The sequence below is a fragment of the Macrotis lagotis genome, chromosome 5 (assembly GCF_037893015.1).
Source record: "Macrotis lagotis isolate mMagLag1 chromosome 5, bilby.v1.9.chrom.fasta, whole genome shotgun sequence".
Lineage (NCBI taxonomy): Eukaryota > Metazoa > Chordata > Mammalia > Peramelemorphia > Peramelidae > Macrotis > Macrotis lagotis.
In genome coordinates this window covers 13,877,489-13,902,770 of record NC_133662.1, presented here as the reverse complement: position 1 = coordinate 13,902,770, position 25,282 = coordinate 13,877,489, and the positions used below count along the sequence as shown (strand labels likewise).

The following is a 25,282-nucleotide window of genomic DNA, read 5'->3' as shown; positions in this document are numbered from 1 at the left end:
CTAATACACAGTCTACACCACAGCCCATATAAGCTTGTCTAAAAATACATTTCTACAGGCAAAACAGCACAATTTCCATGCAGGGCTGGGTTGGGTGAAATTTCAGAATGAGATTAGAACCCTATGAAAAGGCATTCCTGGTCCCCTTTAGGAGTGTGTAGGATTGATATATGGGATTATGGGAGTCAAGAAGAGCAGAATTTGATAATTATGGGCAATCTACATCACAGTATGCTTATGAGCAAGGACCAGGTAGATTCAGCTCTAGGAAAGTAGGTAAGATAGGGCAGAGCATGGATGGCAATAGACTTTTGGGCAATAATCATGGAGTTGGCTCAAATGAGATAACTATGGGCAGAGAAATTTTTACATGGTATCATCAGCATGAAAGTTGGTTAACAAGCAATAATTTAGATTTGGGGGATGGTAGGGAAAACTCAGATACAGGCAGAGCCACAAAGGGACCAGCTGCCTGGAGTGGAAACCCTCTGTGTGTTTGAGCATGGGCTTCTGGTCAACCTAGGAGCCAGAGTCACTATCAGGTTTTACAAACCTATTATTCGCTTCCCAAATATTTTGCCAAGTATTTATTTGTGTTTATAGCTATCCTAGGAAAGGGAAAGGGAAGAAGCATGTATATAGTTCCTTCTATATAGTGAAAGCTAAGAGTCTTTACAAATAATATCTCATTTGATCCTCACAAGAACCCTGAGAAGTTAGGGTGGTGACTAGAGGAACCAATGAGAGAAGGAAATTGAATCCAAATAGAATTAGATTATAAACTCTTTGCAGGTAGACAGGTACTTTCTCTTTCTTTTTCTTTTTCTTTATTTTTTCTTTTGCATTTTTATCCTCAGGGCTTAGCATAGTGCCTAATGCATAATAACTGGTGCTTAATAAATATTTATTGACTGACTGATAGAATGACCAGAATAGTGCAACATCATGGAAATCAAAGGAAGAAGTAGTTTCAAAAAAAAGATAGAAATAGTCATTGGTGACAAAAGTAACTAAGTAATAAAGGAGAAGGATGGAGGAAAGGTCAGTGAGTTTGGCAGCAGCATTTAGCATAGCATGTCATAATCTGGGCAATATGCATTTTTTTGTCCCCTTGGTTTTTCTTATGTGGAAATAAACCGCATTATGTGGTGGCATATGTCAAGAAGTGGCATGAAGGACATCAAGGACGTGTATGACCAGAAAAGGAGGTGGGCTTAGCAAGTAACAAGGGTAAAGGATGACAGATGTACAGCCTTCTTTGCTGCCCTAGTATCCACAAAAATGCTGAAAGAACCAGATGCCTTAGAAGCATTCTCTTATGAAATATTTATGGGGAAACATGAACAATAATTGCACATGATGAGAAGGTATAGATGGGTTTCAGACTATACTGGTAGAAATGAGATTACCAATTCATTAAATACTCAAGTATCACTATTAAAATGCTTATATTCCCTTCATATTTTCCAGCTGCTTTGATGGCAAAGTAAGATTACCATAGATGTTGATGAAAAACCAGTCTGAGATTCATAATTTTCTTTGGAAGAACCAGACTGTTTTAAACTAAAAGGAAGACTAACTGGGTTCTGAAAACAGTACTTTTCCCTTCTCTCTCTATTTCTATGGCTATTACCCTAGTTCAAGTCCTTATCATTTCTTACTGAGGTAATAGTCTCCTAAATCAGTTCCCCTTTTCCAGTTTCTCAAATCTATCTTCCTCATCTTTCTAAAGTACAGGTGTCTGACCATGTTACTCCACCTACTCAAGAAACTTTAGTGGCTCCCTATTGCCCAATATAAAATATGGACTTATAAATCTCATATTTTAAGCCTTTCACAATATGGCTCCAGCCTACTTTTTCAAACTTATTTCACATTACTTCCCACATTCCAATTAAACTGACCTACTTTCTTTCCCTTCAATTTGGCATTTCATCCTCCACCTCCATACCTTTGCCCAGCCTGCATCGCTCTCATCCCTCCACCATGCTTTACTCCTACCCTACACTGTCTTTTGGAATGTTTAGTTTCCTTCAGTTTCAGCTCAGATATCACTTCCTTCATGAAGCCTTTCATGAGCCCCCAGTTTTTAATGTTCTCTTCCTCCAACAATTGTGCATTTATATTTTCATTTTATCTTTCCCCATTAGAATGTAAGCATTTTGAGTACAGAGATTGTTTTTCAAGCTTATCTTTGCATTTCCATCACCTAGCACAGTGCTCTCTACTTCAGAAGAATTTAATAAAAGCTTGTTCTTGTTAAAGATGTCACTGTCATCTCTGAAAGAGTATTTCAGTAGAGTAGTGGGGACAGAAGTCAAATTTCAGGTTAGTGAACAAGGAGAGTGAGTCAAGAGGAAATGGAGATAATAGGTACAGAATACTTCTTGAAAGTTGGCAATGACTATCAAGAGGGAAATGGTATTGTAGATCAAGACAGCAACAAGCTCAAGCAAAATATTTTGGAGATTAGTATGTTTTTGAAGGCAGAAGGGAAGGAGCCAGTAAAGAGTGGGAAAGATGCTACAAGTGCCAGGAATAAGTGATGAGCCTCTGCCATGGACACACCTCAAGGGAAAGGGAAAATCTTCGTTGGCTCAGACATGTGACAAAATTGAATCTAGGGCAGCCACCTCTCTGCTGGTGTTCTAGGAGTAAGGACCTCCAGAAAATTTGTCAAATGCCCCTATGTAGACACATTTGTGGGTTATCTTCCTTGGACTTGCAGTTTATGAACAGAAGGCAAAATCACATATGACAGAGATGTCTCTGGACTAAGACTCATCAGCCAATATTTAGTAAATACCTACTGTGTGCCAGGCAATATACTAAACTCTAGGGATAAAAAAAGAAGCAAAAAACAATCCCTGCCTTCTTTCTAGGAGTTCAGTCACACAATGTGTGCCCAGTTATACAGCTAGTGTCATAAGCAGGATTTGAAACTTTAATCAAGAAGACATTGACTAGCCTGTGTGATCTTGGGTAAATCACTTAATCTCTTTAAGCCTCAATTTAAAAGGCTATAAAATGGGTGAATTTGACTGGATGGCTTCTGAGCAAGATTCCTAAATTTAAATTATACTATAGGGGAAAACCAGCATGGTGAAGTCATTAGAAAATTATTGAATAATAAGAGAACATTTAGCAGGTTGTTCTGGAAGGCCCAGAACATAGAAGAGCAATAAGTTCATGGTAGTAGTATAGTTGTGATGATGATGATAATGATGATGATGATTCATGAAAATATTGCCAGGCAATACTACAAGATCCTAGATAAGATGGCTAATATGACTTTTTAGCAGTTCAGGATGATTCAGTTATTTTTGAGTCCTCCCTAGAAGAAGCAGGAACAAAGAAAACAATGATGAGAGTGATCCAAGATGGAGAACTTGTATAGCAGACATAGCTGGAATCATAGGAATCTAAGGTGAATAAGTGCATCATCTCAGTAGCCAATAATGGAGTCCAAGTTCGTATGGGTATTCAAGTGTTGTCAAGACTTGCATATAGTCTGGGTAAAATGAGAAAATAAAGTACAGTTAATCCATACAATAGAGGACAGAGGCTATGGGTCAATCATTTGAGTTCTGACTGTACACCCTAAGAGGGATCACTGTCAGTGTTAACATTTTTAAATATAATCTAAAACAAAAACAAAAAAAAAACAAAAAAATTTTTAAATATGTAGCACAGTGAGCTAATCATAGACTTCTAATAACAATCAGTATGATTCCAGCAGGGAAAGAAGTTAGACAATGCTGAGATGCCAGAAATGGTCTTTCTGAAATAAGGCTTTGGTAAAGGAAAGAATTTTCCCCTCAAACCATAATCTGATGCACACTTGTTGGTGAAAGCAGTCAAGCTGTGATGAATTATTTTAGACAGGTTCCGGAGTCTGAACCATGTGGCTTCTCTTGAGCTCAGCACAGACAGTGAAGGAAGGAGAGTAGGGGATGGAAAAATGCTATTGTCAAAAGTATTGGAGAAAGAGTTACAATAAGGAACCAGAAGTTCACTCTGTCATTCATTTGACCAATATTTACTGGATGACACTGAATAGGAGCTGTGGAGCATACAAAGATCAACAAGGCATTATCCTTGCTTTAAATTTGTCTAGATATGGATAAGATATATACCCACATAATTAGAATACATGATAAAATATGGCTTCTTTAGTACATGGAGTATAATCTGTGTATCCATGGTCCTCCACTCAAATTAAAAAGAAAAGCATAGATTGCCTAGTGAGGGCCTCTTCAGTGAATTTATATAATGTTGAAAACAGTTCTTAATTTCTTAGAATTCTTTTTTGGGGATTTTATCACAATAAACATATCTGTCACTTCTCTGGTCAAACCAGCAAAATCTATTGCAGCTGGTCAGCTGCAACCAAAAAAAAAACCCCTCAGGAAACTTGCAGAAAAATGGAGCAGAAATTATAGTTTATCTCTATTCAGCTTAAGGACAGTTTGTTTATCCATCAGTCTTTCTCAATATAGCAGCCTTCCAGCAAGTTTGCTTTGGCCCTGCCAGGACTCTCCTTCCTAAAATGGCAGCCTTTTATCAAGGGTTTACTTTTTTGGGCTGAGCCACAGTACTAGGTACAGTGCAGAGTGACTGAAACAGACCTTGATTCCTGCTCTCAGGAAACTTCTTTTAATTTCAATTTTATTTTTTTAAGGCAATGGGATTAAGTGCCTTGTCCAAGGTCACACAGCTGGGCAATTATTAAGTGTCTGAGGTGGGATCTGAGCTCAGGTCCTCCTGACTCCAGGGCTGGTGTACCACTCAGCTACCCCTCTCAGGATATTTCTAATCCACCCTTGAAATAAAAGTTTTTCTCTTCAAATGAAACTTAATATGTCAGCCCTAAAGTTGTTTTCTTGGGGGAAGAAGAAATAGGAGGATCACCTATCCCTTAGATACTAACCTGACCTTTGCCATTGTGCCAAATGAAAACTGGTGATTAACTTTGCGATCATAGTAACAGTGACCAAATACATAATATTGAATGTTTCAGAACACATAAGCAGTTTAGGAATAATGTTGGCAATTTGTGAATTTCTAGAGAAATTGGAGTAGTAAGAAAGCATATCCCTATCACATGGAACCTAGTCATAGAATCACAAAATCTGAAAATTGTAAGGGACTTCAGCAACTGTCTCATCCAACACATGACCAAAAGAAATGCCCGTGTCTAATCCTGGATCCAGGCAGCCCTATTTCAAATCTGATGATGTCTCTTCATAGAAGGGCTGGGGCTGGGAAATAGAGGGAGAGAGGGTCCTACCTTACCTAGATAATAGACCAGGAAAACAAGTCCTGATCTTCATGCTCAGGGCCTTAAGGATTCAACAAGGGTTTGGTAGGCATTTAACTTCAGGCACTAAACCTGATAAAAATTAGGCAGTGAGCCCAAAAGAAATTTAATGTACTCTGTATCTTCTTTCCTTTTTCATTTAGTTTTCTGGGGATGAGCTAACTGAGGGAAACCTTAAGTGAATTAAATTCTGGAAGAAGAAAAAGTTGCTTTTCTATAAGCAAAAATAATGAAGTAATAGTAGCTAGTGCTGAGTTTGCCATTCTAAAGAGAAGCTGTTTTCTAGTTTATATGTAAGTGTCTAACTAGTGCTGCTGGGTTGAGGGCAGTGACAATGGTTTGTTCGTTGTTCTTTCTAGCTTATTGTCTGAATGGAACAATTTCCTAAGGCCCAAGTTAAAACTCATCAGTTTCTCCTAAATAACCTTACAAATCTCAATGATAGTCTGGGAGTAGGAATGACACTAGGCTGCCAACCCAAAACTAGAGAAAAGCAAGTTTCTGAGGTTTCGTTATACAGGAAGTCCATTCTGCAGAGTGTCCCCTTTTCACCCAGATCCCCAGTGAAATCTGTGGCAAAGTTCCCAATGAATATCTGACATCATAGATATTTCTTTTTCATTTCACCCATTACTTTAAGGAAAGCAAGTTGTTGCTAGGAAATTTACACCTATTATTTTAAGGAAAAAGGCAATGAAAAATGGCCAAATCTGTGTCAATCCCAGATTAATTTCAAATTTATTCAAAATAATCTTGGTAATAGATAGAGGGCCTACTTTGAAGTGAAGTGAAGGAGAAGTTAAGCCTATCGTGTCTGTGTGCAGCTCTAAGATGAAATGTCACAAATGAGCTGTAGATCTGCATTGGTAAAAGGAATTTCCATAGAAAGAGTGTCTCATATTAATGAAATGACAGAATGAATACACAAACAAATAAATAAACAAACAAATGAATAAAAAATTGGTGGTTTGATAGTTCCTACCCTGCAGTCATGATCCATTCTCCACCCTGCCCCCTTCCTTCATACTCACACCAATTCCCAAGAGCAGAAGCCATTTCAGGTTGAGGCTGGTGAAGAGCAATCTTTAAATTCCTCCATTAATTCTCTGGCTACTTGTTTGGTCTTGTGACTCTGACCAAATCCAGATCAGGTGTGTTTATTTTGGACAGAACAGTGCCCAACTCTGCTGTCCAAGCATGGCCCTCTGAGATCTGTCTGTAAAATATTAGCTTTTGATATTTTTAAGGAAAGAACAATTTTCACCAGATTTCATGTCTTAGTTCAGTTGGAAATATAATCATGCAATTTGTATTTGAAAGGATAGTCACTTTTCCATTTGCTTGCCTTTCTTGCCTTTTCTTCTTCCAGCATTGAGCTTCCTTTTTGTTGTTCCCCAGAGGCAATCACATTTGGGCAAATGCTCTTCCAAACCCCCTTTCAGGTGCTGAGTGTTCAGCTAAAAGAAAAGTCCTGTGAATGGGACAGTAGGTAGTCATGTCCCACTCCAAAATTGTATCTGATGCTTGTCTTCTAGGCCACTTTCCAAACTGTAATTCCCTGAATTTCCATTGCATAAGGGCAGCTGGGGCTTCTTAGGAAGAGCACTTTTCTTAGCTTAAGAAGAGAGTGAAGACTCACAAGGGGTGGCAGCTAGGTGGGACAAGGGAGCCTGAGAACATTGGAGCTCCTCAGAGAGAACCCCAGGGCTGCCGACACTCTCTAGTAGTGGAAATTAATTGGAAATGAAGGCCACTACTACAGTGGACTGTTTATAATTTAGGTGAGCAGTTGGAAAGTTGTCTGACTCACTGATGTACTTAAGGAGTAATCTGCCCCACAAGAACTTACCATTTATCTGTACTGATCTTGCCCTAGGATCTAATTAATTTATTCATTCTTTACTTTCTCCTTCCCTTCCACAAACCTTCCACCATCTTCCCAAAGTTATTGCCTGACAGATTAGCATAATCTATTTTCTGAGAATTTCTTACTCCTTTAAAACTTTAATTATCTTGCTGTTTGTACTTTATAATAGTTTTGTTTTCAAATGAAGATAAACTGATACATTACATTCTTAGAATTTGTTTTAGAAGAATAGGTGAACTACTGAGTCTATACCCTGAAGAGATTATGAAAAAGGGTAAAAACATCACTTGTACAAAAATACTCATAGCAGCTCTGTTTGTGGTGGCAAAGAATTGGAAATTGAGTGTATGTTAATTGGGGAATGGCTTAACAAACTGTGGTATATGTATATCATAGAACACTATTGTTCTATTAGAAACCAAGAGGGATGGGAATTCAGGGAAGCCTGGAAGGATTTCCATGAACTGATGCTGAGCAAGATGAACAGAAGAACATTGTACACCCTAACAGCAACATGGGAGTGATGATGAAACTTAATGGTCTTGCTCATTCCATCAATACAACAATCAGGCACAATTTAGGGCTATCTGAGGTGGAAAATACCATCTGTATCCAGAGAAAGAATTGTGGAGTTTGAACAAAGACCAAACACTATTATCTTTTAAGATTTCAAAAAAAAGAATAGGTAGAAAGAGGAAATGTAATGACTAGTAAATAGGTTTTCAGAATATATTATAAGGCAGAGAAGCCTGTGTCTGCTCAGGGACTAGAGAAGGTACAAGATTTCTTCCCAGACTCAGGGCTCAAAACTTACTAAATTCCATGTTATAGCTAGATCCCTAAAATAGGGGGAGAAAATGAACTTGGGAGACCAGTCACTACCCTGGACTTTTAAGAACAACCATAGGGGCAAATAGGTAGTGCAATGGATGGAACACTGGCCCTGGAGTCAGGAGGACCTAAGTTCAAATCTGGATTCAGACACTTGATATTTGCTACCTGTGTGACCTTGGGCAAATCACTTAACCCCTTTTGCCTCACCAAAAGAAAAAGAAAAGAAAAAAAAAGAGAAACCATGATCCTATTACTACAAAGTAGCACTTCAATCAGATGAGGTATGAACTTTAAGATTTTCTCCTTCTTTTCTTCACCCTGTTCCTTTTCCTCTTCAATATTTGGTCATTAGAAGGAACAGCAATAAAAAGAGAGGTAGTATTTTAATTTAGGGGTTGATAGTGGATATTGCCACAGGTACTGAAAACTTGGACTCTGTCCCAAAAATTGTCAAATTAAGGTGTTAAATATATATTATTTTTTTAACTGAAGCAAGAAGGTCCTTTGGTGATCCCTGAATTTAAAGATCCAGGAAAGAATAATAAGTCTCCAAACACTTGCTGATAAGTTTAAAATTAACCTCCCAGTCAAAGAGACAGAAATATTAAAATATAAATAGAGGTTTTAAGTATTTTGAAAATTGTAGTATAAGTTATTTGGAATGAACTTTAAAGTACATTTATATAATGAAATCTAAATGGAGATGTGAGAGCTTCCAAGGAATTATGTATGATGATTTGGGAAGAACAAAGAAGGAACCTTCACCAGAGTCCTAGTGAGAAGGTGGCAGGAATAAGAATGTAGAAGCAAGTTAATTAATTTCAAGAAATATTGAACATCTACTCTATGTGAAGCGCTGTTATAGGGGTCAAGGTAAATAGGAACAAGATAAGTTTTTTTTTTTCAAAGGGTTTAAGATCTAATTCTGGAAGGATGGGTGTGGGACAGGATTATACACAAGTAACTGGGATGCAATAGAGAAATGTGATGAATATAATGGAAAAGGTACAAACAAAAGTGTTCTGAGAAATTTGAGAAAGGAGAGATCATTTTCAGGTAAGTGGATGAGAGAAGTCTTTTTGGAAAAGGTAGCACCTATTGTGGCCCTTGAAGGAAGAGTAGAATTTCATGGGGGAAGGAACAAGTGGAGGAATAAGATTTCCATAATAATAGCTCCAATCTATATATCACCTAAAATTCATCAAAGTACTCCCCAGCAACAATAGAGTGGTGAAAATGGTATAAATATATGATAATCTACTGGTAGAAACAAGACAAAAAGAAAAGAATATCTAACATGACTTTAATCCAGTCAGAAAAAGAAACATCCCTTAAAAATATTTTTGAGATAACTCATCTGTATATAGTTCTACCAATTTCCTTTACACTGTAGCAAAGTTTGTGGATGTGAAATGTCTCTGTGTAGCCTACAGTGGATACAATAAGATAAAAGGTAACCTCAAGAGAGCAGTAAAAAGTCAGAAGCCCCAAGGATTGTCTTTGATGGAAGAAATCATCTCTCCCTTGGGCAATGTCACAAAAGAAAAGGAAATTTAAGAACTCCCAGGGATCATACAAGATCATGTCCTGTGTAGAGTACAGGCAGCACATGAACATCACTAATAGTTTGGGTTTTTACCCCTGTGTTTGGGAGGATGCAGCAACATATAACCATTTAAGACTTTAGGAGATTCAAATTACTTACATCATAAAAAAAATCCAAACAAGAATTATTCCATAGACTCTTGTTTATGAACATGAGACTCAGATCTCCATATACATAATGATCACTGTTTCCCTAGCCAAATCTTCCTGTCTTATGGTTACTGTATAAACCACAAATAATTCTTCTGACCTATTTTCCTGTGAGTGGCATACATAGTAATGAATGAAAATGAAAAGCCTACATATGCTTCTACATAGCATGGTCTAAGACCACAACCATATACCAAGGGACATAAAAAAGGTTAGAGGCAAGGCTAGGAAATCATTCTATCCATAAGTCAGTGATTCAAAGTCTATCTAATTTTTAAGGTTTTATTGAATCATAGAATCTCAGGGTTCAAAGAGATCTTCTGAGATCTAGTCCAACCCCTCCCAGAACAAAAATTTCCTCTGTAACTTTCATGACTAGGTCTTTAGTCACTTCTTGAAGATCTCCAAGAATAGGAAACCTGGGGGCAACTAAATGACACAGTGTACCTGCCCTGGAGTCAAGAGGACCTGAATTCAAATGTGTCTTCAGACACTTATTAGCTGACCCTGAGCAAGTCACTTAACTGATTGCCTCAAAAAAGAAAAAAAGAATAAGGAGCAACTTATATCTTTGGAAGTTATTCACTCCCTTTGAACACTTTTAACTATTAATAATTCTTGATCAACCTGAAATTGAGCAGAACAAGTCAAAGTTGTCTTCCAGATGTTGTTGTTCATTTGTTTTCTATTGTATCTGACTCTTTGTGACTCCATTTGGAGTTTTCTTGGCAAATATAGTAAAATGTTTGCCATTTTCTTCAGCTCATTTTACAAATGTAGAAACTGAGGCAAACAAGATCAGTTGACTTGTCTAAGATTATACAACTTATAAGTATCTGAAGTCATATGTGAATTCTGGAAGTTCAGTCTTCCTGACTCCAGGAAATGCCACTCTATCCACTGACCACCAATCTTTCATTGTTTGCTACCATGTATTCTTTGCTCGTGTACCATTTTGTGATCCCCATTGCCTTTACTATTCTGGTCACTGCCCCTACTATCAGTATTAAAATTTATTTCTTCTCAGTGCCCACTAGTCATAGCCTGCATCATAAAGTAACCCCCATTCTTCATATATCACTTGGCAAAGAGGCATACAATCACATGAATACTAAAGTAAATAGTCTTCCAATGTTTATAGCATAGAAGGAATGAAAGGAAATGCCTGTGTCCCCCAGCCCCACCCCATCCCAGGATCAGAGAAGCCTAGAGCATCTCAAGATTCTCTCTGGGGAATGCCTCTCTCTCCTCCTGAGAGCAGCAAGAGAATGTGAGAGTATAGACCCTCCCGCTGCAGATACTGATCACAGGTCCCAGCCACAACAGCATCTTCAGACATAAAGTAGAATGATGGTCCACAAGAGTTCATATCAAGACTGTCTTTAGATGTTATATTCCTCGTTGTTTGAGATAAGGATCTTCAGATTTTCAAAATGAACAACTCCAGTATGGATGCTAACCTAATCAGAAACTCCAAATCTTTAAAAACAGCTAGAATAAGGGAAACCATTCTTGGTGCTCGAAGGATGATTATTTTTATGCTGGTACATCTCAGCTGATATGCTTGTCTCAGCACTTTTGACAAATCCACAAATTTACTTCTAAAAATGTTTGTAGACCATTTCTATAGAGTGTAACTGCCTCCATTGTCTTAAGTTTATGCAACTGGAAACCTGGTCTGGTGCCCAGAATTTGCCAATTTTTTCCTTTTGTTTATTATTATTGTCATTACTTTAGTAACTCGAATGAAAACCCCAAAGGGGGAAAAATTAGTTTCATTAATTCATTCAATAACTATTAATTGTTTACTATGTGTTGAGCCCTGTGCTAGACACTGAGAATATAAAAAAATGAAAAGAGGACAAACCCTAATCTCCCTGGATAAAAACTAGACATTTGTAGAAAATTAATACAGGGATTTCCAGAGGTTTCTGTAGGAGGCATCATTTGAACCAAACTTCAAAGGAAGTAGGGCATTCTAGAACAGTTCAGGAAGAAATGCAGACTAAGTATAGAGTGAATCAGCTTGTAAAAGAAAAGCACAGACTCAGGATATTGAATACTGGAGTGGAGGCGCACAGTGGGGGTGGGGGAAGAGAGAGAGAGAGAGAGAGAGAGAGAGAGAGAGAGAGAGAGAGAGAGACTGAGGCTGAGGATAGAAATTAAAGATTGTAACTGTGATTGCACTGGTACAGTTGAACTCCTAGATGAAGAAATACCCTTGACCAGTGAAGGTTAGCACCTTTTCTGCACTTTAGTATCAGGATGTGTCTTAGAGCCTTGCCCAGGCTAACATAGCCAATGTGTATCAGAACTTGAACAGTCTTCCTGGATTTGAGGTCAGTTCTCTGGATTGAGCATATAATCTCTCCCAGGTTGGAGACAGAGGGTGTTGTGGAAAGTAAAGTCTCTGGTCCTAAACAGATGGCTGGTATGGAGATGGAAATGGGTTGCTGGGTATATGTCCAGTTTTTGATATTGCCTGATGATAAAGGCAAGGGTTGGTCAAGTTCTGAGATGTGAACTTGTTAAAGATCATTTAGATCTTGGTACAATGTGGTCATCCTTACAAATGAAGGTGTTCCCATAAGCACAGTTAGAGTATTAAGAATAAGAGAGTTCTGTGAAAGGAGAGGGATTCTCTTGTTAGAACCAAAAACTTCCTTAAAGACCCAGTCAATAATCTGGGTCTCTTATTATAAAAGAAGATGATCAATAGTAGAGTTAATTTTTCTAACCCATTTGATAAAATGAAGTTTAGCTAGGAGATTTTGTAACAATCCCAGTGTAAGCAGAATTCCTGCCCTATAACAAATCACAATAATTTGACACATGGAATTTCATTTTTCACTATAAAGTTTCATTGAAATCATTAGATTTCAGAGGGAAATGGAAGCTGATTTTTGCTTAGCTGCACAATGAATTAAAAGACCAAAATAACTCATGTTAAACCAAATTGAAGCAGGAGTATCCTAAAATGAGAGGAAAGATTCCTCAGGAGTTATATTCACTGGTGTTATTTTAAGAGCACTCAGTCAAGCAAGGGGTTATATACCACCCTAGCCATTTAAAGTACATTAACCTTAAGTCTTTCACCAGTAGGGAACCGGGGGAGGCATTTGTGCCTCCCTGAAGCCAAGAGCTATCCACACCTTTGGAGAGGCCTCATCCATTTGTCATGGAGGAATGCCTATAGTTGACTGATATTTGCCATAAAACCCCAAAACTCTAGAAATAATGGACTTCAAACTATATTACAAAACAGTTATTATAAAAACTACTTGGTACTAGTTTAAAAATTAAAATAGTCATTGGTACAGACCAGTTTTTAGATAAATTAAAGTACCCCAGTTTACTATAAAGCAACCTAGCAGAAATTAGATTTAGGCCAGAATCTCATACTTCACAATAAGATTAGCTCCAAATCAATATATAACTTAGTTTTAGAAAGTCACATCATAAGACAAATTAGAGGAACTAGGAAGAAATACCTTTGCCAAATACAGATAGGGAAAGAATCCATGACTAAACAAAGTATTCATAAGAACATGAAAGATAAAATGGGCAGTTTTGATTATAAAAATTTCAAAATTGGGGCATAAAAAAATCCCCAATACATTTAAAATTAAAAGAAAAAAATTAAGTGGGAGATGGGGGAATAAACCTTTGTACCAGGTTTCTCCAATAAAGGTCTGATATCCAATTTATATAAAAAGTAGTGGGTCACATATTTCTAATTTTGAATTATACCTTTCATTTATATTTTTATAAACTTGAATATAGGTTTTTCAGCTATTGTTTTTAAATTCATCATCTTCAAAGGATGTTCAAAGTATTGACATTTAGATACATAATTAAGCATCTCCAAAAATATAGATTAGGGAGGGTGGGGTCTTCAAACTATACATTGGGAAACTAGAGAGACTATAGAGCAGGATGCAACATTCTGTGGGCAGTGAGGTGGAAACAGTATCTGAATTACTACATAGGAGATGAACATTGAAGAAGGAGGAAGAATAGAATTTGGTACTAATTTCATGTGGAGGCAAAGTGAACCCTTGACATTAAAGATATATTTTTTGCCCATGAGAGTTGCCAGTTCAAACAGACTGTGAGCCTATGGGCTGTCTTCAAGTATTTGAAAAACTGTTGTGGAGAAGAGAGATTTGCATGTCTTGCTTGTTTCTTAGAAAATAAAACAAGAGGCAACTGGTGGAAGTTGTAGAAAGGCAATTTCCCTTTGATACAAAGAAAAACTTCCTAATAATTTAGGTTGCCCAAAGGAGTAATAGTTTGCTTTCAAAGAGGCAGTGAGTTCTCTTTCTCTGGAGGAATTTAAGAGATGAACAAATAAATAAACATTTACAGGGAAGTTATAGAGGGGATTCCTATTTGGACAGATTTTAGACTAGCTGACCTCTGAAATTCTGACCATTGGTATGTTAATGTTTAACCACTGACTCTCCCTGTGTGTGTATGTGTCTGTGTCTGTGTGTGTATGTATTCATAGCATATATTTTTCTGTAAGCATATGTATACAAAGAATGCACACACATATACATATATATATGTGTGTGTGACACATATTTAATCTATATTATTGGCATTTTCTCTTGTCTATACAATCAACAAAATCAAAGTCAGTCCTTGATTTATAGTGTTCGCTGATTTCCAAGGTGTGAATGCTCACATTTCAAATGTAATGATTAACTCTTATGAACCAGTATGAGTTGACTCTAACACTTGCCTGCATCTAGCTGAGATTCTGAATCTATGACTTGGCTATCCTAGTCTACACAGAATATCCCATAAGACTTTGGGGTCATCTTGTAAAAGGCACTCATCCTGATCAACTATGTTTATTGTCATTGACAGAAATCTCCAAGATTCCTACCAAGATAGATTTCCCTCCAAACAATGTTGCCCTCTTCAAAGAACTTTGTTGTATTTTTCTACATGATACAGGATCCCATGAATTGCCTGAGGAAGGAAACTGGGTATCTCCAAGTAATCTTCCCTGTCACAGGAATAAAACCTCAGGATGGTGAAGTCCTATAGACTACAACATTATAGTTACATTCTTAGAAAATATCAGTAATTATAAAAACATTCAATATAAACTGATGCAGGAGTTAAAGTATCAGACTTGGGTCAGGAAGACCAAAGTCAAGACCAAAGTGGAGGGAGTGTTGGTGCATGACCTTCTTTTGCTGACGACTGTGTACTCATTGCTGCTTCTGAAACTGAGCTGCAACAAAGTATGGATCGATTCTCTGCTGCTTGTGCTAAATTGGGTCTAACAACACCCAAAAAATCACAGGTGCTCCATTAGCCAGCACCACACCATTCATATGTGGAACCATTGATTACAGCAAATGGAGTTTTGAATACTGTGGAGAAGTTCACTTACCTTGGCAGTGTCCTTTCCAAAGAGGTACAGATTGACAATAAGGTTGACACACCCATTGTCAGAGTTAGCTCAGTATTTGGGAGGCTCCCACAGGAAGTGTGGGAAAGAAAGAGATATTAGACTGACTACCAAACTGAAGGTCAACAAAGCCATTGTGCTGACCTCATTGCTAAATGCCTGTGAAACCTAGACAGTCTACCAGCTCCATACCAGGAAACTATCACTTCCATTTAAATTGTCTTAGGAAGATTCTGAAGATCACCTGGCAAGAAAAGATACCAGAGGGGCGGCTAGGTGGTGCAGTGTATAAAGCACCAGCCTTGGAGTCAGGAATGCCTGGGTTCAAATCCGGTCTCAGACACTTAATAATTACCTAGCTGTGTGGCCTTGGGAAAGCCACTTAACCCCATTTGCCTTGCAAAAATATAAAAAAAAGAAAAGAAAAGAAAAGAAAAGAAAAGAAAAGAAAAGAAAAGAAAAGAAAAGAAAAGAAAAGAAAAGAAAAGAAAAGAAAAGAAAAGAAAAGATACCAGACACTGAGGTCCTTTCTCAAGTAAACTGCCTAGCATTCCATACTACAGAGAGTGCAACTATGTTGGACTGGACACCTTATTAGAATGCCAGATGTACCCATGCCAAAAAAATAACTATTTTATGGAGAACTCACACAGGGTAAGCATTCACAAGGGGGTCAGAAGAAGCAGCCCTCAAGGTCTCATTGAAGAATTTTAGAATTGATTGTACAGCATGGGAGACACTGGCACAGAACCACCCAGCATGGCATGCCCTCATCAGTGAGGGTGCTAGACTCTTTGAGGAAGGCAGAATTGAAGTAGCTCAAAGGAAACATGACAAATCTAGGTTTAGAGTATCTGCTCCACGTGTTCACATGGACCATTTGTGCCCAACCTGTGGTAGAGTATTCCAGGCTCTTATTGGTCTGATCAGACACAGTCAGACATACTATAATTTGGCTCAAACATAGTGATGTCATTTTGGTCTTCTTCGAAAACAAAGGACAAGAACTAACCATGTGACCATAGACGGTCACTTTCTAAGTCTCAGTTTTCTTAGCTGAAAAATGGGAATAATAGGGTAATTGCTGACTCAAATGAGATGACTGATGTAAAGTTTTTTGAAGTCCTTAAAGCATTATTTGCATGTATGTTGTTTTTGTTGTTAATTATTATTGCCAGAAAAGATAAAGTTACTCTGTGTTGGGGGCTGGTAGGTCAACTACATTTATTTTTGGAAGAGAACTTTAAAGTCATCCTCAATGCTTTATTTCCTCCTTTCTTTCAATTTGTAGTGCCTTGCAGTCTCAAGGTATGCAGCATAGTAAAAAGAGGACTGATTGCCTGGTGTTATTGCTGAGATTAACTGCCTAGGTAACCTTTATTATTAAGAGCCTTCATTCTCTGAGCCTCAGTTTCCTATTTTTTAAAATAGGTTTAGAAAAGGCTTGCCTTCCTTTCTTATGGGGCTATTTTGAGGAGAGTGCTTTACAAACCTTAAACTTCTATTATCAGTGTAACTTGTCTTACTCCTAATCACACAAACCATGAATTGAAGAAAATTCACTAGTTGCCAGTGTGGACTCCATCTATTCTCTCTCTTCTTGCCCACAGCTTCTTCTGTATCTTTCTTAGCCAAGCTAAGAGACAACTAATCTAGCTCTCACTTACACTTCTCATTCTTCTCTCTCTTTGGAACTGCTACCCACTGTGGGAAATATAAATCCCATGAGGGTTGTGTTTTCAGTGGCAGTGCTCTAATCTATTCCCTTACCACTTTAATATGGTTCATGATAATCTTCCTAACATAAGCATTTTTCTTCATTTCACTACCCTGCTTTGAAACCTTGGTTTGACTTTGGTAATATTGTCCCATAGCCTTCAAGTGACAGCCATATCTCACTCCAAACTTGATTTCTTACCTACCAGAAGAAGTTGGTGGCAAATGGATAGAACACTGGTGCTGAAATAAGGAAGACCTGAGTAGAAATCCATCCTCAGGCATTTACTAACTATGTGACCCTGAGCAAGTCATTTAATTTCTATTTGCCTTAGTTTCATCAATTGTTAAAAAGGTGCATCTACTTCCCAGGGTTGTTGTGAGGATCAAATGAAATATCTGTAAATGGTGGTGCCTAACACAAGTCAGAAGCTATATAAATTCACATTTCCTTCCCTACTGGAACCTTCCCCTCCTGCCTCATGGTAGTGTATTCACTATCTTTATTATGCTGCATTATTAGCCTCTTAGTGTTTGCTTATGTAGTTCCCCTTATCTGGAATGCTCTCCCCTCCTCTTCCTTTATTCATAGGATCATAAATTTAGAGATAGGAGATACCACTGGGGACATCTAGTCCAAGCCCTTCATTTCACATTTGAGGAAACTGAGGAAGAGCAGTTAAGTGACTTGTCTGAGTTCACACAGGGAAGTAACAGAACTGAGTCTTCTGACTCTGTCTCTCATGCTCTTCCCTGTAATCTATGATACTCCATGGACTTATTTCCATGGTTGAGATGGCTGACCCTTGTTATTATATACCTAACTGACTATTTTTATGTGAGTTCTCTTCTTTATAGGCATAGTAAAAAAAACTGTAATCTCCCAGTAGTTTTCAGCTGCCTTTCAAGCTACTGCTTCTTTTTTCTCTTCTGACATCCACTTTCAAAAGTTCTCATCCTACCCATCTCTCACAACCCATTGTACCCATGATCTTTCCTGAGTCCTCCAACCTTCATTGATCTGTCCTCCTTCTAAAACTCCTGTAGCACTTGTTCCTTACCTTTGCATTTTTATCTTTTCGCCCCAATTAGATTATCAGCTTCTTGTAATAGGGACCAAGACATATTTCTAAAATAATCAAAATTCCCTCAGCACCTTGCATAAAATCCAAGAGTAGGGTAGAATTGACATAATCAGCATTCAGATTTTCCACCCCCTGTCCCAGAATAACTCCTTTCAAAAAGGCCTCAAGTGGAAACGTCTACCTTGTGAGATGTGACTTCAGCATTGTTCATTTAAAAATAGGATGCATGCAAAATAAATTTAAAAGAAAGCCATAGCATCTAAATTGCTGTTTATAAAAACATGATATTACAGATATTATTCCATAGTAATAGTGACCTAGATGTAACCTACTCTGTTACATGGTATTCCATATCTATTGCATCATTCAACAGTCCCTTTTCTATAAGTACTCTTCCTCCGACTCTTAATGTCCCCACTCCTTCACCACACCAAGGGGTTCTTTAGTAAGATATTTCTCTCTAAATTGTCATGTGGCATCAGCCTAACCCCTACTATTTTTCCCTCATTCTTTCAACATCTGCTAATTAATGATCAGGGAGCAGGAAACGGATATTTCTCCCATGTGCTGTTATAAGGACTAATTACCAGCATTCTCGAATAAGAAGCACTTTGGCTTTTCTCTCTCTCCCTCTCCCTCACCCTCTTCCTTCTCATCCTTGATTTGTCCTGTGTTTCCCTCCCAGACAGCCTCTCGCCTCAGGCTGGGAGTTCTCTATTACTTTTTCATCTCTTTTCCATACCTCTGGATGTGACTGGAGCCAGAAACTTAGTCCAAAACCAGCAAATTTATCACCAGGATAATGACAGCAAGCTGCATGCTGAGTGCATTCTGAAATCCCCCTCAACTCCTTTTTTTGCCAAAACCTGTGGAGTTGCAGGATCCAACATATTATTGAGACTGTTATCTGCACATGAAGAATGACTCCACTGGAAAAAAACAATTTGGTACCAGCCTTGGGGCTATTTTTAGATGCTTGTTTGGTGAGATTTCAGAAAAGAGAATTAGCCATGTGGCAGGAGAGGCTAGCCAAGTTTCAAAATCCTGCTTTGCTTAACTACACTCTAAAACTATCTTGTCCACATGTCACATTACCAAAAAACAGCTTTTTTCAAGGAATGCCTCATTGTTCTAAGAGTAAACATTTATGTTTATGGAGTTTACGAACTGGCATTCCCGATGGCTAAATTCTTCTATTTATTTACATGATTAGTTCTTCACCAGCCTACGACTACAAAATTGCCTTAATCCTGCCCCAGACTTCCTTGGCCATCTGTCTTATGGGAACCCTATTCAAGGAAGTCTCTAGAGAATTTTGGAGAAAGGAGACTCGGGAGTTCTCAATGGGAAGCTTATGATCCAGTGAAGTACCTGCTATATGAAGGGGATTATGCAGGACACTGTTTAAATAAAAATTTAAAACATATTCCCAAAGAACATTGCAGCTAGTTTGTGAATAAAACATTGATGCATTAAGAGATAATTAATGATTAAAAGCCAATTTATACTTCTCCATTTCCTTCCAAATGAGAAGGAAAAAAATCAATTTTGACTGAGCTAACTCAGGTTTCTAGTTTGCTTTCCTAGCTAGTAAAATTGGACCCAGTCATTAGGCCCTTATTGGTCTAGATTCATTCAACTCATTGGAACCACTTGAACCCCTTAGCCCTTTTCTGTATTAAACTCTAGAGAACACTATCATAGATGTGAGCTCTCTTCTGTGCCCTGTCCTTCCCCCCCACAACTCCACTCCCCATCCAGCACATCAAAAAAATCTCCTGTTATTTCATACCCAAGGAATGCATTTTATACATCCTTTTCTTTTAAAAAAATATTTTTCCTAATTACATATAAAGATAATTTTTAATATTTCATTTTTTAAAATTTCAAGTTCCAAATTCTTTTGCTCCCTCCTTTCCTTTCCCCTTCCCTAAGATGGTAAGCAATTTGATATAAGTTATACATGAGTGAGCATGTAAAACATACTTCCATATTAGTCATGCTGTGAAAGAAGATACTGACCAATAATAGGAAAAAATGTAATAAAAATGAAAAATAGTGCACTTTGATCAGTATTCAGACTCCATCATCTCTTTCTCTGGAGGTCTATAGCATTTCTCATCAAGAGTCCTTTAGTATTGTCTTGAATCATTTTATTTCTGAGATTAGCTAAAGCATTCACAGTTGATTATTGCACTATATTGCTTTACAAGTATACACCCTTTTCTCATTACCTGCCATAGATCCTGAATAATGAATAATGAATTTGTTTTGGTAAGACATTCAAATGAAATTAGAATAGATGCAGACAAAAGCAGCCAGGGTGGTGCTAAGTGAAGAATAATAGAAAGAATGAGGAAAGAGACAAGAGAAGATTTGGTTGAGGACAAATATTTCAAAGTCTTGAAATATTTTAAAGCTCACATCTATGACACAGAGTATGGAATTATCTTAGTTGACTATAGAGAACAGAATGAAGACTAGTAGAAGAAAATTACAGGAAGCCAGAATTTGATTCAATATTAGGAAGAACTTTCTAACAAAGTTGTTATATAATAAAATGACTTCTTTATAATATAATAAATTTCTGTCATGAAATATTTTCAAACAGATGCTGAATTCTATAAGGGATGCAATAGACCAAATTCTTAAATTGGAGAGGTTAGACTAAATGCATCTTGCATAGATATATATATAGATATATAGATATATATAGATAAATAGATATATATACATATATATATTTATATACATATCTCTTCAAATTCAAATTTTAATGATTCTGAGTGTTACAGAATATTCTATGTCATCCTCTATGGTTATCCCATATCCTGGTAGTGTTATATTGTTCAGCTAAAGACCTTTTTTGAACGTATGAAGTATTAGGAGAGATTTATGCTAGACTAAGGAACAGTAAATGTTCCATCATTTCCTGGAACACTATCTTGGTCACTTCCTATAAGTGGAATATCAGAGGCAGATTGCATTGACATTTTAACAACTAGTATATTTTCTAAATCACTCTCTTAGACATAAAGAAACCCTCAATCTCACTGATTTATCTCATTTCCAAGTACACAGTTATGGAATTTGTGTGGAAAGGGACCATAGAGGTCATCTAGTCCAACATTCTATCTAATGCAAAAATTCCTTCTATAACTCTCTGACTCTTTTAAGATTTCTTGGAACATATACATATATAGCAGAAGAAATATCCTATTCAACAACCTCCTGATAATAAACATCCAGTGAAGCATAAAATGAGGAGATGTGTGCTCACCAAAGGTATTTGTTGCATTGTTGAAAATCCAGAAAGAATCTATATTGAAAAGAAATTCCCTATTGTGAGGTCTTCCAGATGTTCCTCCTTGTGGATGATGTGCTGCCTGCATCAAGCCCCTACAGGAAACATCAAGTGGATGAGGACTATCTATCAACTATATTTCAGCATACATTTGTATAGATGCCATTTCTAGCTTTTTCAACAGCATGTCCTACAAATGGACAATAAACTGAACAAGAGGGGAGAGGCCTAGATTGTCTTCAGAAAAGTGCATTAGCTCCAGACTTCCCATGAAAGCAAAGGTTTTTATCTTACTATTAACATTCCAGTGATGGTGCTATATGACAAAAAGACAAAGAATTTTGTGTTTCCTAAGAATTAAACATGAGTATCACAAAGAGGACAATGGAAACACATATGGTAGATGTGAGGAAGTCTGAAGAAAAGGATTAAGAGAAAGCATCAAGGAATTATATAACAGAAAGATGGACTGGTCATATGGCAAGAATGAGGAATGACAGATGGACAGCTAGAATGCTTCATTGGTGACTTAACAATATCAGGAGAAAATCAAGGATGTTTTATGTTGCGTTGGATGAGCCCCCTGCATGAATTTAGGGAAGCACATGGACAAGAATCAGAGAATATGGCAGTCACAGATGGGTTGCAATCTGCACCATGGAAGGGAACTCTTGAATCAGTGAACTTATAGATACAACTGATTAGCATCCCTTGTAGTAAGTCATACTGCCCCTGCTTCATATTTTCATCCAGAAGGAATTCATTACTTTTAAAGTAATCCACAAAGTTAGACAGTTTTAACTGTTAGGAAGTTCTTCCTCATAAAGACTCAAATCTGCCTCTTTACATCTTCCATCCTTTATTTCTGGTCTTATTTTCTATAACATCACAGAGAAAATCTAAATCTCTTTCCTACATAAAAAACCCTTCAGAAAAGTTTGAGATAAGTTCTCCTTAAGACTTCTCTGTGTTCACTTACCCCTGTTCCACATATAACTTTGTATATCATTCCCTTTCTCTCTTGGTGGCCCTCTTGAGAAGGAGATCCAACCTAGATTTAAAAATACTGCTATAGATACATTCTGAATGCTCCAAAGTGTGGTAGTTCTATAGTTTCCCTTGGTCCCTCCAAACACTATACTTCTATTATTGTTAGATTACAATTGTGTCATAGCTTTTGCAACAGTCATATCTGTGGTCTCACACTGAGCTTGTGGACAACTCAAGCCCTCACTTCTTTTTTCCTTGATGGCATTTCATATGGTTTTGTGAAGAAGGTAGAGTTTGATCTAGGTCTCAGTTCTCTCACCCCAAAGATGAACAAAAGATCACATCCTATTTCTCACAGTGGTGACATCTTGGAAGTATATCACTAATATAGACTCAGGCTCCAGAATGAGGCATTGGTAAAAGGGCTGACCGATGTGACAAATTCAATGAATGTAAAACATATTGGAAGTAACCATCTGGGATTCCTAGTTTTGTTGTCACTACTGCTGCCAGTTTTGTAAACTCCCTCTTGGACTGAGAGCCATAACCTTTCTCTTTTTCTCCACCTAACATCTTTTTTGAAAGGTTCAGAAGTATCTCAACTTGATGCATCTTTCAAGAACTTAGGTCACTCACTAATTGCTTTGTCATTTGTTTCTTTGACAGGCCATCTAAAAGAAGAAATAAACCAACGGCAGATGCAGCGAGTTGCTTTAAGTGAGTATAAATATGTGTCTGTTGTGTTGGGGATGGAGGGTTAATGCAGAATGATACCACCTAACCTGATTATGGAGCTATATGTTTAAAAGGGATTCCACAAAATAAAGAATATATTAATAAAACCCAGAGTGAGGTGGAGGCAAAATTGTTAAAGAGGCAAGGTCTGTTTTCTGTGTCATTACCTTTTTACATATACCAACTCTCTCATTAGTTATCCAATGTCCTTGGCTGCTCAGGTTCAGTACAGTATGACGTCCCCCCACCCAATTGATTTAGCCCTTCTTAAGCAGCATCTTGCTGACATTTTTACTGCATCATTCCACTTGCTGACATTTTTACCCAGAATAAATTTTTTAAAAATCAATCATTATTTCCTGTAATACTTTATACCCTATTCTCTTATTTCCAAAACTACAAGATAGTTAACTGATAACTAATCTACTTTTGATGCATTTGATGTATAATATGAGAAATAGATAACTTCAACCATCCCATGTGCATTTTGGTAAAGGCTTTCTAGAAATAATATACTCATATTTCTTTTGGCTGTTTCTTTGACCAAATCATGGAAGAGGGATGAGAAGTATCTTGGTGAGCTAGGAGGAAAGATATTTGGGTGCAGATGATGAAGCTGTTCAGATCACCACCCTCTACTCCTTTTCTTAACCAAGCCATAACACAAATGCTAAAACATTTGAAGAGTTATGAGAAATTGTTATCTCCTGATTGAAGGATTCTATTTTATATTTTTCTGACTAAGATTACTGGGCAAAGCAATGAAGTATTCAGTGTCAAGATGAAGAATCAAAACTGTACTGGAAATGATTTCCTTGAAATTAGTAGCAAGTAGTACTTTTAGGAGCTTCTGTATTTTCTTTCATTAGAACTGATAATAATCTTCAGTAATTGCTGCTTAGATAGTAATAGCTAGAATGCAATGTGTACAACAGAAAGTCTAATACATTCTGGCCAGAGCTCTGTTAGTTCTGATATGCTTTAAAAAGAAATGAGGTGTCAATCTTTTGACCATCTCCTTTGTGGGAGCTGCTATCCTAGAATTATAATGGTAATACAGACCAATGAATTTCTTACTTCTGAAGAGAGACTCAACTGATTGCTTTCTGCAAAATAATGTGAGTTTTTTAATAGAGGTTAAACTGACCTCATAATGTTGGGCTTAGAAAAGGTTCAAAACAGGCTAAGGTGAACAATGACTTTTCAATGATGAGCTCTTAAGTCTAGGCATCAGATATATAGCAGTCCCCTAATATCAGCTGCAAATAGCTTCATTATGATAGTTCCATGGGCAAGGTCCTTCTTCATGTACCATATGGTCTCCTTTCACAGGCATTTAATAAGCCCTTATTATAGAAAAAACAATGTGGAAAAATACCATTTGAAATAACTTTATAAGTGGTTTGCATTTAAGACAAGGTAAGTCTTTTCCACAGGCTCCAGGGGAGTAAGGAGCTCCATCCTTTCTTTCCTTCCAATTCCCCATCCCCCTGGGAGGCCAAACCAATCCAGCGAGGGACTGGAACTGCTCAGGCAGATTTCTCCCCTGCCTGGAGCAGACCTGAGCCTTTGGAAAATTGCTGCATGTTTCCAATCACAGGCTCCAGGCCACACAAATATTTTCCAGACTCCCATTGCTTCATTAATGCACATTATGAAGTAGGTCCATATTGCCTCCTATCCTTTATATGGCAAACTGGGGCTCCTTATTTGTCTATTTATCATGCTTCAAGCTTCCTCCTTCCAAATTATAGCAGGTGTCAAGTTCAGGAAGGCCCAGATTTGCCTGAAGTAATCAGGAAACTTCAAACAGAAAGCACTTTGGTTAGAAGTCTAATTAAGAGCATGTTGAAATACCTATTTATTTTAAAAACCATACTATCCCAATTAGAAAAGAAGTGTTAACATCTCCCAGCTGCCATTTTGAGATTAAATGCCTTGTTATAGTCCAAACACTTTAGCAGGCTATTTGATTGAGATTTTAAAATACCAATGCTCAGGTTTCCCAGGTGACCACATTTCAGAAGTGAATTTTGCTTAATTGAAGATAACCTCTCAACTCAGTAAACTGTTTTCTGTAGCCATTTCCTGTTTTAACCCTCACCTTTCCAGCTGGCATTTGGGCAGAAGGCTAGAGGCAGAGGACTTCTTACAAACATTAGCAGCAAATGGATTTGGGACCTGTGATACTCCTCAAGAGCCAACTTGGCTTCAGACATAGGAAATGAATCAGTGACTAAATACAGTA

The 25,282-nt window shown here is 37.4% G+C and overlaps 1 protein-coding gene across 3 annotated transcripts in view; it reads left to right on the top strand.

Moving 5' to 3' along the window:
• KIF6 (kinesin family member 6) overlaps positions 1 to 25,282 on the top strand; it is a 392,900-nt gene that overhangs the window by 274,801 nt on the left and 92,817 nt on the right. For all 3 annotated transcript variants that reach the window (XM_074236853.1, XM_074236852.1, XM_074236851.1), the window contains one exon: positions 22,966 to 23,016. In XM_074236853.1, the coding sequence (XP_074092954.1) occupies positions 22,966 to 23,016 (51 nt within the window). The remainder of the gene's footprint in view (positions 1 to 22,965; positions 23,017 to 25,282) is intronic.